The sequence below is a fragment of the Aspergillus alliaceus genome (assembly GCF_009176365.1).
Source record: "Aspergillus alliaceus strain CBS 536.65 unplaced genomic scaffold BDW43scaffold_12, whole genome shotgun sequence".
NCBI lineage: Eukaryota > Fungi > Ascomycota > Eurotiomycetes > Eurotiales > Aspergillaceae > Aspergillus > Aspergillus alliaceus.
In genome coordinates, this window is record NW_022474695.1 from 447,167 (window position 1) to 459,464 (window position 12,298).

The 12,298-nt window shown below is 48.6% G+C and overlaps 5 protein-coding genes across 5 annotated transcripts; 2 read left to right on the forward strand and 3 right to left on the reverse strand.

The window, feature by feature from the left end:
- Positions 1-770: 770 nt before the first annotated feature.
- On the forward strand, positions 771-2,299 carry BDW43DRAFT_309325 (SDR family oxidoreductase; the record flags this gene model as incomplete). Its single annotated transcript, XM_032046684.1, has 4 exons — positions 771-801; positions 899-1,138; positions 1,244-1,537; positions 1,647-2,299. The coding sequence occupies 4 exons, from the start codon at positions 771-773 to the stop codon at positions 2,297-2,299; spliced, it is 1,218 nt and encodes a 405-aa protein (XP_031902297.1).
- A 695-nt stretch (positions 2,300-2,994) lies between these two features.
- BDW43DRAFT_270258 (uncharacterized protein) lies at positions 2,995-5,427 on the reverse strand. Its single transcript, XM_032041325.1, has 3 exons — positions 4,333-5,427; positions 3,850-4,243; positions 2,995-3,765 (listed from the first exon to the last, which is right to left on the reverse strand). The coding sequence occupies exons 1-3, from the start codon at positions 4,795-4,797 to the stop codon at positions 3,611-3,613; spliced, it is 1,014 nt and encodes a 337-aa protein (XP_031902298.1). The 5' UTR covers positions 4,798-5,427; the 3' UTR covers positions 2,995-3,610.
- A 201-nt stretch (positions 5,428-5,628) lies between these two features.
- Positions 5,629-6,295, reverse strand: BDW43DRAFT_270260 (uncharacterized protein; the record flags this gene model as incomplete). Its single annotated transcript, XM_032041326.1, has 2 exons — positions 5,629-6,136; positions 6,172-6,295. Coding segments are annotated over 2 exons (303 nt in total), but the record flags the coding sequence as incomplete, so codon positions are not given.
- A 1,487-nt stretch (positions 6,296-7,782) lies between these two features.
- Positions 7,783-9,661, forward strand: BDW43DRAFT_309327 (putative MFS multidrug transporter; the record flags this gene model as incomplete). The annotated part of the gene is made up of 2 exons (XM_032046685.1): positions 7,783-9,253; positions 9,306-9,661. The coding sequence occupies 2 exons, from the start codon at positions 7,783-7,785 to the stop codon at positions 9,659-9,661; spliced, it is 1,827 nt and encodes a 608-aa protein (XP_031902300.1).
- A 979-nt stretch (positions 9,662-10,640) lies between these two features.
- On the reverse strand, positions 10,641-12,106 carry BDW43DRAFT_270263 (4a-hydroxytetrahydrobiopterin dehydratase). Its single transcript, XM_032041327.1, has 3 exons — positions 11,574-12,106; positions 11,420-11,482; positions 10,641-11,358 (listed from the first exon to the last, which is right to left on the reverse strand). Exons 1-3 carry the CDS (start codon positions 11,952-11,954, stop codon positions 11,176-11,178), a joined length of 627 nt encoding a protein of 208 aa, XP_031902301.1. The 5' UTR covers positions 11,955-12,106; the 3' UTR covers positions 10,641-11,175.
- Positions 12,107-12,298: the final 192 nt, after the last annotated feature.

Here is a 12,298-nt window from a genome sequence, read left to right on the forward strand (position 1 = left end):
GTATCAGGAGGTACAAGCCACTGAGCCCAATAGGCCCTCTACCTTAAATTTCATGGCTGAATATCCGTATCAAGACCCGATTCACTCCGCCGGTGTATTGACTAAAGTTGCCTTGGCGGAGCGAATAAACCTAAAGTTTACCACTCTGGCTAAGGGATTCGCCATGACGGGAGGGTCAATGAATTCTATGATGCTTGGGACTATTTGTGGGTATTTGCAGGCAGATATCGACTCTAATTTAAGTGGGTACACCACCCCGTATACTGAGAATATGCAAAGTCACGTCAACTACAGAGGAACCTAAGGGTCGACCCGGAAATCACAGAATTTCTTTAATGCGAGGTTCCCACGAGATCTGTTTTGCGAGAAATATTGCTAATCAAGTGTAGTCGTCTGAAGAATACCTGTAGGAGGCCTACAGCGTCAAGAGACAGTCTATCAGGCAATGCCTCAGCCGTGAATCATCAAAAGTATGAGGAACCTGGACTTGTTCATAATAGGATTTTCTCAAGTTTATTACTGTCTGTATACACGACTAATTTATAGAGATAGAGAGTATCGATACATCTTTATATATAAAATCCCAGTAAACAAGTATCCAACAATATTACATCACGTTGATTTCATACTCCACCTGCATCCCAATAGCTATACACTGGACAATATAAAACAACCTAACGGCTCCAAGAGTAACTAACAACCCAAACAGACCAGTTCTCATAAAAATAACTTACCGACAATCCCAAGTTCCACAAATTTTCCATACCACAATGCCCACCGCCATCGTGACCGGCGCAACTGGTACACACATCCATCCATACATAAACCATGTCCATTCCTTACAAACCCAACTTCCCCCCAAAAAAGAAGAATAACTGTATTAACAACACCTAATCAGGCATCCTCGGTCGCGAGATTATCCACCATGCCTCCCCCGACACCTGGAAAACCGTGCACGCCCTCTCGCGCTCCCAGGCAGAGCACTACCCATCGCACATCGTACACAACAAGATCGACCTCCTCGCCGCACCGGAGGACCTCGCGAAGCAATTGAAAGACCAGAATATAGAGGGCGAGTATCTGTTCTTCACGGCCTATTTACAAAAGGACGATGAGGGCGAGATGGAGAGGGTTAATGGTATTCCCCCTCATGCAAATCCCCATATATATCTCCTCTTTTGATTGAGTAGTGCGATATATAAAACTTACACCAAAGCTAACAATTACTTTTAAAAAACAAAAGGGAACATGATCCAAAACTTCCTCCAAGCCCTCACCCTAACAGGCGCCGAGAAGCTCCTCAAACGGGTGATCCTAACAACCGGCGCAAAGCACTACGGCGTGCACCTCGGACCCGTCAAACAGCCCATAGAAGAGCACGACCCCTGGGTCGAAGGCGAGGGTCGTCCTCCGAATTTCTACTATCGACAGCAGCGTATCGTGGCCGAGAGGAGTCAGTCGAGTAAAGAGCGGACGGGCGGACGCGGGTGGGACTATGTGGTTACGTATCCAAATGATGTTATTGGGGTTGTCAAGGGTTCGTTTGTTCGCACTTTTCCCCTCTCCCCCTCTTTCAGTAATCGGGTCCTTGGTTGAATTATGTTATAGACAGCTAGCTGATGGAAAAGGGTGATGGATGTATGTAGGAAACTTCATGAACCTGACCACCGCCCTCGGGCTCTATGCGACCATCACCAAGGAACTGGGCGCGCCGTTCGTCTTTCCCGGCTCGCCGGCATTCTATACGAGATTTGATAGCTTCACGGCGTCGCGGCACCATGCCCGGTTCTGTCTGTGGGCGAGTCGGGAACCGCGGTGCTCGAATGAGGCGTTCAATGTTGTCAACGGGGATGTGCAGTCTTGGCAAACGATGTGGCCGCTTCTAGCAGAGTACTTTGGGCTCCGGGTGCCGGAGAGGCAGTTTGACAATGAGGACGAAAAGGTCGTTCCGTTGATTGAGAGGCCGCCGTTATTGGAGCAAGCTGGAGCGATGGGGATTCGGGATCGGGTTGGGAGGGGGGAAGTACGGATGCATGTGGATTTGCTGAGTTGGGCGCAGCGGGAGGATGTCAAGAGGGCTTGGGGCGAGGTGGCCGAGAGGGAGGGCTTGCAGGTGGACGCATTTGAGAAGGCGACGTGGTTCTTTTTGAACTTCGTGCTGGGGAGGAATTATGATGTGGTTATTAGTATGAATAAGGCGAGGAGGTATGGATTTACGGAGGCGGTTGATACGTGGGAGGAGTTAAGGGGGGCGCTGGATGACTTGGTCAAGGAGGGGATTTTGCCAGGGAGGAAATAGTTTGATATTGGATTTAAGAGGGAGGAGTGATGCCGCTGTTATATAATATAGTGTTCATATTGAGAAAGTGTTCTCTAGGTGGAATGGCATCCTTTTGTCATGTTAGGGTTTGGAGAGGATGTAATCGAAGAATGATAGACCAAACCCTAGGTATATATCGTGTTCAGCTATACCCTGAGGCATAAAGTCCTCACCTGATAATAGGCTGTAAATAAGACATCCTTTCCCCGTGATATTTTGCAGGTTACAACCCTACCATAGATTCAACTCTCTGTGCTACTCCCATATAGAGGGTACCTGTCCCTCGGCACTATGGAGCATAAACCTGGGCGATAATGATTAGCGCGATAATGGGGAACAATGCCCCTGGAATACTAAGGGTTTTCCTTGACGACCGACCGATGTGCATGAAATGAAGTCTGTAGAGTATGACAGGACTACGGAGTAGGGAGTAGGAAAGAAAACGTAATCATTTCGCCTGAGCACTGAAATCATTTTAAAAGGCGATCTTTTATAATTAACGTTAATTTATCTATATGATGGAAACCTCAGTATTTGTCACTTTAGAAATCTACATTCTTTCCCCTCAAGAAAAACACCTAAATCTCCTGAAAACACAGCTACTACTCTCGACTTCTTGATGAGCATCCCTTTCACTCCATCACCCATTTTTCTGTCCAAAGTAATAGCTAAATACATGTTTTACTCGCTCGGTGAGATGCGAGATTTTTTTTCTATTTATTTTTTCTATTTATTTTTACATTTTATTTTATTTTTATTGCTTTTTTCCCCTGCATGTTTTTTACTGCTTTTGCCCAATTTGTAATCGTCACGCCTCTCAATAAATCGTTGAATTCCTTTGGGTAAACAATGTAAAACAAAAATAGAAAGGGAAGTGCGATTAAAATTTAGTTCCATAACGGACATGGCCATATTTGGCGTCCAATATATGCACAAGATAATACTTGTCTCGGCTTAAGGGCCTAGAACCACGAATGCCGACGCCTCTAGGTAGGGGTCTTTTTGAGCTTTAAAGCCATAAATTGTACCTGAGGACTTATTGTTGAGATTCGGCGGGATGGCTGCAGGCCAGCGCTCGGATCGCCGGTTCGTATAGAGACTCTCTCAAAATGCGACCAGAGTGGGAACCAACTCTCAAGAGGAGGCAGTGCATATGACCTTGAACTGCGGTTTTCCGGTGTTTAAAAAAAAAATAATGTACATATGTATTCCGTGTTGATCACCTGAAATCTGGAGAAGCACACCGTGAAATACTCCGTTCTTGAGTACAGGCTTTTTGCATGCGTCCAATCAGGTCTTATCCGCGGGTTCGCTGGTCGATCCCAGCCCAGCAGTCGCATGGCGATCAGCAGTTTCGCCGCCTTCTGTGGCAGGTGGTGCGTTGATCTCGCCCGACCGCACACCTCCAGCGGACGAAATCGTAGTCAACTCACTCACCTGGCGTTCTTTGTTTTTCGGTTAGCCAGCTCCTGGTGGATGCGTGACGAGGCTAAGGGGGGATAATAAAATCTAAAAATTAAACCACTCACCTAAATCGCGGATGCGCTGCCGTAGGATTTGATTCTCCCTCGCAAGCATTGTGGCTTCGGCCTGGTAGAATGCTCCTTCGTCGCGACTGCTTCGTCGTGCTGAGCTTTCACTGGTGCCCGCGAACCACTCTGGCCCCTCCGGCCCGCGGGGTGCATCAGCCAGCGGTCGGAGACTAGGCGATGTTGCCTGGCTCGACGGCCGTGAGGGTCGGCGGCTAGATAGGGACGTGGGAAATTGAGCTGACATTCGACTGCCGCTACCCGAGACCGGTGGGAGAGCAGGAAATGCGGCGCGGTCCGAATCTTCGATAGCTGTGCCCTGGGAACCCTGCTGCTGTTGCTGGAGTTGCTGCAGTTGGTTTTGTTGGGATCGGATCATATGCAAGAGTCGATTCTGACGGGAATCCAGATTAGTGAACATCCACGGACAGGGGGTGGCAGTGTAGCCGCCATGGCAAGGATACGGTAACAGTTGGATCATACCACTTGGGCTTCTTGCTCCTGCTCCAATTCTTGATGCAGCTCCCCCAACGAGGGGGCCCGTTGGTGATGCGGGTCCCCGGTCGCAATAATCGGGCTACCTCCGAGGCTCGACGGGCTCGACGCCCGGAGTCCATGATGGCCTAGAGAGGAGCGGTGGTCGGACGGGGCGGGATCCCCAGTCGGCTCGTTATGATTCAGGTTAAAGTTGGCACCGGCGGCGGACCGGCGTCGTTCTGGCCCCGGTACGCCCGCACGAGAACTACGGGATGGCCGACGAGGGATGTCTATGGCGTGATGCTGATTGTTGTGACTATTATTATTATTCATGGTGGCCGGTGCAGGGGAGAACCCGGACGAATGCAGCGCCGCCGGCTGGGCGTCAGAAGAAGTGGGGAGATTCCGTGCTTGACGCGGGGAGGCGGAAGAGGAACGCGATGGAGGAAGAGAGTTGATATCGGGACACATCCTCGCCAAACCGACCGAGTTGAAGAAGACGATTGATGTTCGAGATCAGAGTTCGTGTCTGAGAACGGGGGAAATTGTCGAGTGGTCAGTCGGGGATATTGTCAACAATCACCAAGTAGAAGCAAACAACACCGTTTGGATGCAGTTGGAAGGGCGGCGGGCACTGATCCGGAAGGCGGTCAAGGAGGCTGAACGATAACGGGGACGCCATTTGGGGTCTAGCCTTACCGGGACAAGGAATAGAACGCCTGCCAATGAAATCCCTGAAAACGGCCGACTGAAAGCGTCGATCATGTGTCGACAGTCTGAATCTGCCTGAAAGTGTCCCCACGTGATGTATTTCAAGTTACTTCGAGTACAACCATCAGTAGTAATACTGGTAGTATCGGCATGAACCTTCTACGAATCACAGTCCAGAATCCTTCTTACTGTGCATCAAACAATAACTCCATCTGATTCAGCGCCATGTCACCCCTGCCATGTCGTGCTCTTTGCTTCCATGAGAATTCTGGAAACTTGAGGCAACAATGCAAATCGAGGGTTGAATTTTTATACGAACATGAGGAAGCAAGGGGAAAACCGCTAAGTAACTTTCTTGTCACTAATTAAAGCCCGTAAACTTTGCTTTCGGCCCTGCCCAACAGGGGAGTAGTCTTTTCCATGGATTTCGGCCTTGGCTGACTTGGAAAAGAGTAGTTTCCAGCCAAGCATGGGTCAAGCGGCGCCCATGTTACTAGTAAACCTTGGCTGGTTATGCTTGTTCTCACTCATTACTAATGGGAATATCGAATAGATGTCCGCACGGGTATATTTTTTTTCTACATCCTCCGACGTCGATCATGGATCATGCGATTTTTATGGGATTGAAGGATGACTCTGAGCAATAGCTGAAATTTTCTAGAGTACTATGTGCATTATACACTATGTACTCCGGTTTATAGAGTGGTTCCTTTGTAGGATCCGGACCGACGTATGTGGCGGTTGATACCGCTTGTACAGGATTTAAGTATGGTTTTGCTTCACGTGATGACAGTTCTGTGGCAATGGCGATTTTATCACTGTAATGACTGACGGCATAATTACATTTCGTAAGATGGTTGATGTTGTATCCGCGCTCTGATTGTGTTGGTTGCTGGGGACTGTCCCCACCATACATGATTTTAAGAATAAGAGCGAATCAGGCATACTGTCACGAAGTGAACAAAGCGACTAGTGCGAGAAAAACTCTTCCGCGACAGGCTACGACATGGAATTCTAGAAGACACATCCCTAAGAGCTGACATATTACGCACATAAGGCGAAATATTCTTTATTCTGTCAAATCTCTGGACGCTGATCACTTTCCTCGAGAAGAGAGTAAAAAAAAAGTTGTACGGAGAGTAGCGATTGACGTCACCGCACGGTTACCCCGAAAGTCCGAAAATCCCCATGGGACAAGAAAAAGAGGGAAAAAAGAAGAGGAGGGAAAAAAACTGGGTCCCCCCCATTCTGAAGTGGACCCTATTTTATTTCCAGGAATAATTCCATCCACTTCGCTCATCGCAAAGGAAATGGCAGAACAGATTATCATCCCGGTCAGTTTAAGAGTCTCTGACTCGGTCAATTCCCGACCGCCATCGGGAAGTCAGGCAAAACTCGTGGGCGATGATGCCGATCTCCTTGCATCGGGTACGACGAACTCTACCCTAACCTCTCATTGATTACAACCCACTGGAACCATTTAAAACTTCTGCGGCATTTTATTTTGTATTAGCACAAAGCAAAAACAAAAAGAAGAAGAAATTTGCGAAGATTTAGTGCTGCAGTTCGTATAAGGTGCATAAGTTGTAGGAGTAGTAACTATTCTGATGTGGGACCTCCCCCAAGTCCCGTGCCCTTTCCTACTTTCCCGAAGCGGGCATTCCTCAATCCCTCTACTCTCTCGGCCCAGAACGCTTCCAGTAATGGTGGAGGTGCCGAAACCACCAACCTGACTTAACCCTGTTGCGGGATGTTTTTACCATGCCCGTGGGGATAATCGCCGTTTGCCGCCAGTCACGCTCCGCGCCCATGATGTAGGAGCCTAGGAGAGACTATCCGCCTCCAACTAGTGCAATGTCCGGGGGAAATTCAGATCTCGCAGCTGGTCAACAGACTTTGGGCGGCGTGGCAAGTGGATGACATTGGGGTCCCAAGTGGAATGCAGCCCGTCTTCCTGATTCGGTCTGCGTCTGTAACCATGGGCCAACCAGATCCAAGTAGGGTCTGCCTTGATGCATAATCTATGCGGTCCGTGAAAGACGGACTTGGGCTATGAAAAATCAGCAGATATTCATTTTCTGAACATAGAGAAGAATGGGCGGAAAAGCCCTCATTCTTCTCTCTCTTTTCTATCAGCATTTAGTTCCCTCGTGAGTTGGGATCCTTTCTATTGGCTGGGGCAGAGTTTGATTAAATTTAAAAGGGCAAAGAAGTAAAAAGGAAGAAATTAGAATTCGCAAGGAACTGCGCGAGGTACCGATTCATCTTTAATCTTTTGTATGTTTAGTTTGGGGTAGTATCGGTTCCTCAGGCCTGGTGCTTTCCCTTTCTGGGTGACTGCCTGATTGGCCTGCGAATTGACTACTTCGTCTTTTTATTTATTATTTAATTTCTCTTTCTTCCATTTCTATTTCTATATCCTCTTCGGTCCTCCCACTTCTTCCCACTTTTTTCCCTCCTTCAATTATCTTCCTCTTCTCCGTTTTCATACACTTTCGTCTCTGGTCACTCTCAACTTCCTTCCCTTTCCCATTCTCTGAACAGGTCAACCCTCCCTATTACCTATTGCTGTATTAGGAGAATCTCTATCCGGTTGCTGCCAACGCTGTGAGTCCCACTACTTCCGTACTTCTTCAACTGGGCCTCCGTCCTTTGCTCTCAACTTCCTTTTCTCCCCTCCACTAAGGATTCATCTTTCCTGCCTTACAACTTCTGCGTCTAACCCTATCTTGTACAGGAATAAGCATGGCTCCTTCAGACAACCCAGTAAACAGGGACGAGAAGCTCCATGAGTCGGAGGCTTCTTCCTCGACTCAAGCCGATGGAGTGTTTGACCCTAATGAAAAGGAGGCCGAGCCCGCCATGCGCAAACCCCAACTGGGTTTGGCTAATGACCCGGCTGCTGGAACGACTCTCCATCAGCTGGAGAACACCGCTTTGGAAAAAATCGAATTGACAGAAGAGGAGTGCTACGACCAGCTAGGCTACTCTTTCCCAAGCTGGAGAAAATGGATGATTATCTCAGTCATCTTTCTCGTCCAGGTTTCGATGAATTTTAACACCAGTCTATACTCAAATGCGCTTACGGGAATTTCGGAGGAGTTCGGTGTAAGCATGCAGGCTGCACGTTGTGGAGCGATGATCTTCCTGGTACTCTATGCGTTTGGTTGTGAACTGTGGGCGCCGTGGAGTGAGGAACTGGGAAGAAAGCCGATTCTCCAAGCGAGTCTCTTGCTTGTCAATATCTGGCAGCTACCCGTTGCCATCGCCCCGAACTTCGCCTCGATCATGGTCGGCCGTGCGCTAGGTGGCCTAAGCTCTGCAGGGGGGTCGGTCACTCTAGGTATGATTGCAGATCTGTGGGAAGCCGATGACCAGCAATACGCCGTGGCCTGTGTGGTCTTCTCTTCAGTGGGTGGTTCGGTCCTTGGGCCGGTGGTAGGTGGATTTGTTGAAGCATACCTGCCCTGGCGCTGGAACATCTGGATCCAGCTCATCTTTGGAGGATTCGTCCAAGTTGCCCATTTCTTCCTTGTCCCGGAAACCAGAACAACTATCTTAATGGACCGAATTGCCAAGAAGAAGAGAGAGAGCGGCGAGAACCCTAATCTTTATGGACCCAACGAGCTCATCCCCTACCGCGAACGCTTCTCCATGAAAGAAATTCTGATCACCTGGGTGCGTCCGTTCAAGATGTTCTTGACTGAGCCGATCGTCCTCTGCTTATCCCTTCTGAGTGGATTCAGTGATGCCCTGATTTTCATGTTCATTCAGTCGTTTGGTCTCGTGTATAAGCAGTGGCACTTCAGCACCGTGGCTTTGGGCTTGTCATTTCTTCCCATCCTCGTTGGTTATTTCATCGCCTGGGCTTCCTTCGTTCCAGCCATCAGGAAAAACATCTACGAACGGCGGATGAGGCCCGATGACGAGCGTACTCAATACGAATCCCGACTCTGGTGGCTGTTGTATACCGCCCCTTGTCTGCCCATTGGTTTGATTGGCTTCGCATGGACCAGCCTGCCTCAGTGCCACTGGATTGGCACTATGGTTTTCTCGGCGATTGTCGGCATTGCGAACTATGCCATCTACATGGCTACAATCGACTACATGGTCTGCGCTTACGGGCCCTACTCAGCCTCCGCGACGGGTGGAAATGGTTGGGCAAGAGATTTCCTTGCTGGTGTCCTTACCATTCCCGCTACCCCATTCTACACAAGTAAGTGAAGATGTTGCTAGATCCACGACACGCGCTAACCTAGATGGCTTAGATATTGGTGGAAAATACCACTTGGAGTACGCATCTACGATCCTGTTCGCCATTTCATTTGTCCTCGTGGCAGCCGTATATGTGATATATTGGTATGGGCCAACCTTGCGCAAGCGTTCGCCTTTTGCCCAGCAATTGTCCGACGCCCGGGTCGAACTACAAACTCATGGCCGCCGGCTTTCGAAGATCCCGTCTGGTTCCCGAGCGAATTCCTTTGCCCGATCCCAGCAGAACCTACGCATTCGTCAAACGCTTGGTAGTCGTCAGGGCAGCTATATTGGGTCCCGCCCCGCCTCTCATGCCAACTCCCGCGTGAATTCGCGCGCCAACTCGCGCCGGAACAGCCTTTCTCGGTAGACAGCATGTCTACGACATTGGCCTGGGGCTGGTCGAGTTTGTATGATGACGATGTAACGAGAGGGGGAAAAAAGAAAAAAAAAAAATGATGCATGAAGAATGGGTTTCCGCCAATGACAAACTTACACCATCACTTAATTCCGTGAATCCCACTTTTCCCCGGCCGAGCGGCAGATTTTTTTCAATACCTTGCTGTCTACTCTTCGTTTCTCTACTTTTTGCTTCTACATTTTTTTTTTTGTTTTGACATTCCTGGGGATATTTTCTTTTTCTCTTTTTCTTACAGGAGAGGAGAAGATGTATGTACGTTAGGGTATCACAAACGTTGGCTTCTGTTTTTGGAAACGGGCGTTGGAGCTTGATGGTGTGCGTTCGAGCGACCGTGCGCCTGATTTCATGTCAATGGGCTTTAATTTCATGTTCAATCTTCTGGTTTGGCGTTTCCATGCTCTGTTATTGTGTATGTATTGACTTTTGATTCCCAAACATGGTTCTTCAAGAAGATTGCTGCTTGCGAAAGATCGTATCGCTGAAGTTTAACGAGAACTCAGATATGTACTCGGTACACTGTTCCTCTCTTTGGAGCGCCACTGACCATTAGATATGCCATTGATGCGACCCTCCGCAGGTAGTAGATACCCATATCCACGACAGCTAAGGGGATATGAGAAGGGTCCATCTCACATGTGCTTTCTGCGGGGCGATGGAGACGAGGGATATTGGTACCGATCTGTGGGGGTGGGACACCCTTTTCCAATGTTATACCTATTGCGTCCGCCGAGGTGTTTCACCTGCAGCTTAAGAGTGACAGATCGAGAAACTGCTCGAATTGAGTTCACGTGGCTTGCTATCAATCTAGGCCCTTACACTGAAACAAGGTACAGAGGGGGTGGGTATAACCGGGACCCCGGATTCAATCCATCTCGGAACCTTATTCCCTGTTCCCCCATGTAACCATAACCATATACATGTCCCACGCCATGGATGAAACCCTACCACCTAAACCGGAAAATATTTAGATAAGATTAAGGTTGTTGCCTGCCGATTGGGGCATCGACGGGCTTATGACCTCATCGATTTCTACCCAAGGCGGTACTATGCTGGTTGTATGGGATGTATGTATCCGGGCACTGGTGGCTTGGGTGGCTTGATATATCTGAAATCCGTTTGCGCATTCTTGTAGCTTGGGTCTCGATCGGGCTCTTTTGGTCAAGGTTTCTGTTGAATGTTGCTGACGAGTCTAGACTTGGGGGCTTGGATTCTTTGGCGTGGGCGTGTGATCGACGGTGAATACCGGGTGAAGTTTGACTTGAATGCATCATTTGTCTGTTGAGCCCGGATGAAGGTGGGTAGTAGGTAGTATTGTTTCCGTCCACTCTTCAGAGGGGTCATCCGGTACACCACACCCCGTAAGACCAGCCATTATTAAGTTAGTCCTCTACTACAGGCTTGTATAACCCCCGAACCGAAACAAGAAATCCTATACACAAATACAAAATAATGTACATAATAATTTAATACAACCCAGGCGAAGGCAAAGGAGAAGAAGAAGAGGGGCCACATTTATTCCCCCCTTCCTTATCCACGGCGCCCATCAACTCCGCCGCCTCGTCGCAATGCTGTGCCATCGTGAGATCTTTATCGGTGAGACCGCGGGGGTTATGCGTGGTCCAGTGGACATCGACAGACCCGATTCGCTATTTGAGGTTTTATTTGTTAAAATTTCTCGCAATGCGACTTGAGTGAGGGAGGACTCACGACTGTCATGGTAGGGTGGTGTCTCTTGGTTGCGCTCTGCGATGCGACGACGTTGACAAAGCTCTATAGGTTACATTAGTGAGTCTTTGGACGTGTGACAAATATACAAAGGTAATGAGGAGTAATAGGGGGCTGAGAAAGAAAGAGGTCATACCACAGCCTTGAAATAGGTCTTGAAATAATAAGTCTTCTTCACGCCCATTCCATCCTCATCCAGCACCCACTCCTGCTCTAACAGTTTATCCAACTCGGGCTGTAATTGGCTCGCGTCCATGCCTTTTGCGAATTGTGGTGTTGCAGCCATTGCTGTAGAGCTGTGCGAGAAGGTCCGGAGGTATTGTGACGATGTAGGAGAGTTTTTGGCGGTGATGGATGTGTGGAGAGATGATGATTCGGAGCGGAGAGCACAAGAAGTGATGATCGGGATTGGGGATGCGGAGGCGAAAGAGCGGTGGTGATGTTGGCGGAGCGATCGGCGGAGGTGCAATGTCAGCGTTCGACTGGGGCGTTGCATTGCCCTGCACACGGTGTCCATGTTTATGGTGGGGTTTGTGATGAGCTGGCGTACAATTGTATAGAGAGCTAGCTGTTGGTCCTCTTTATTTATTCTGCCGGTCGGAGTGGTACTTGGGGATGGAGATGGCACTTGCCGCTTTTAAGGCTGGCGCACGTGATGATTGCGAAGATAGTAGTATTCGGGAAATAAAGATATAGTTATAGATGAACGAGTGTAAAAGTATGAGTTATTCTTGAATATTTTCAATAGTGGCGGGAATTTGTCGTGATTATGATGGTTGTGATAATATGTTTTCAGATGTATATAAAATACTCGTTAAGCTGCATAGTATTAACAATTTCAATTGAGATTATAAGATAAGG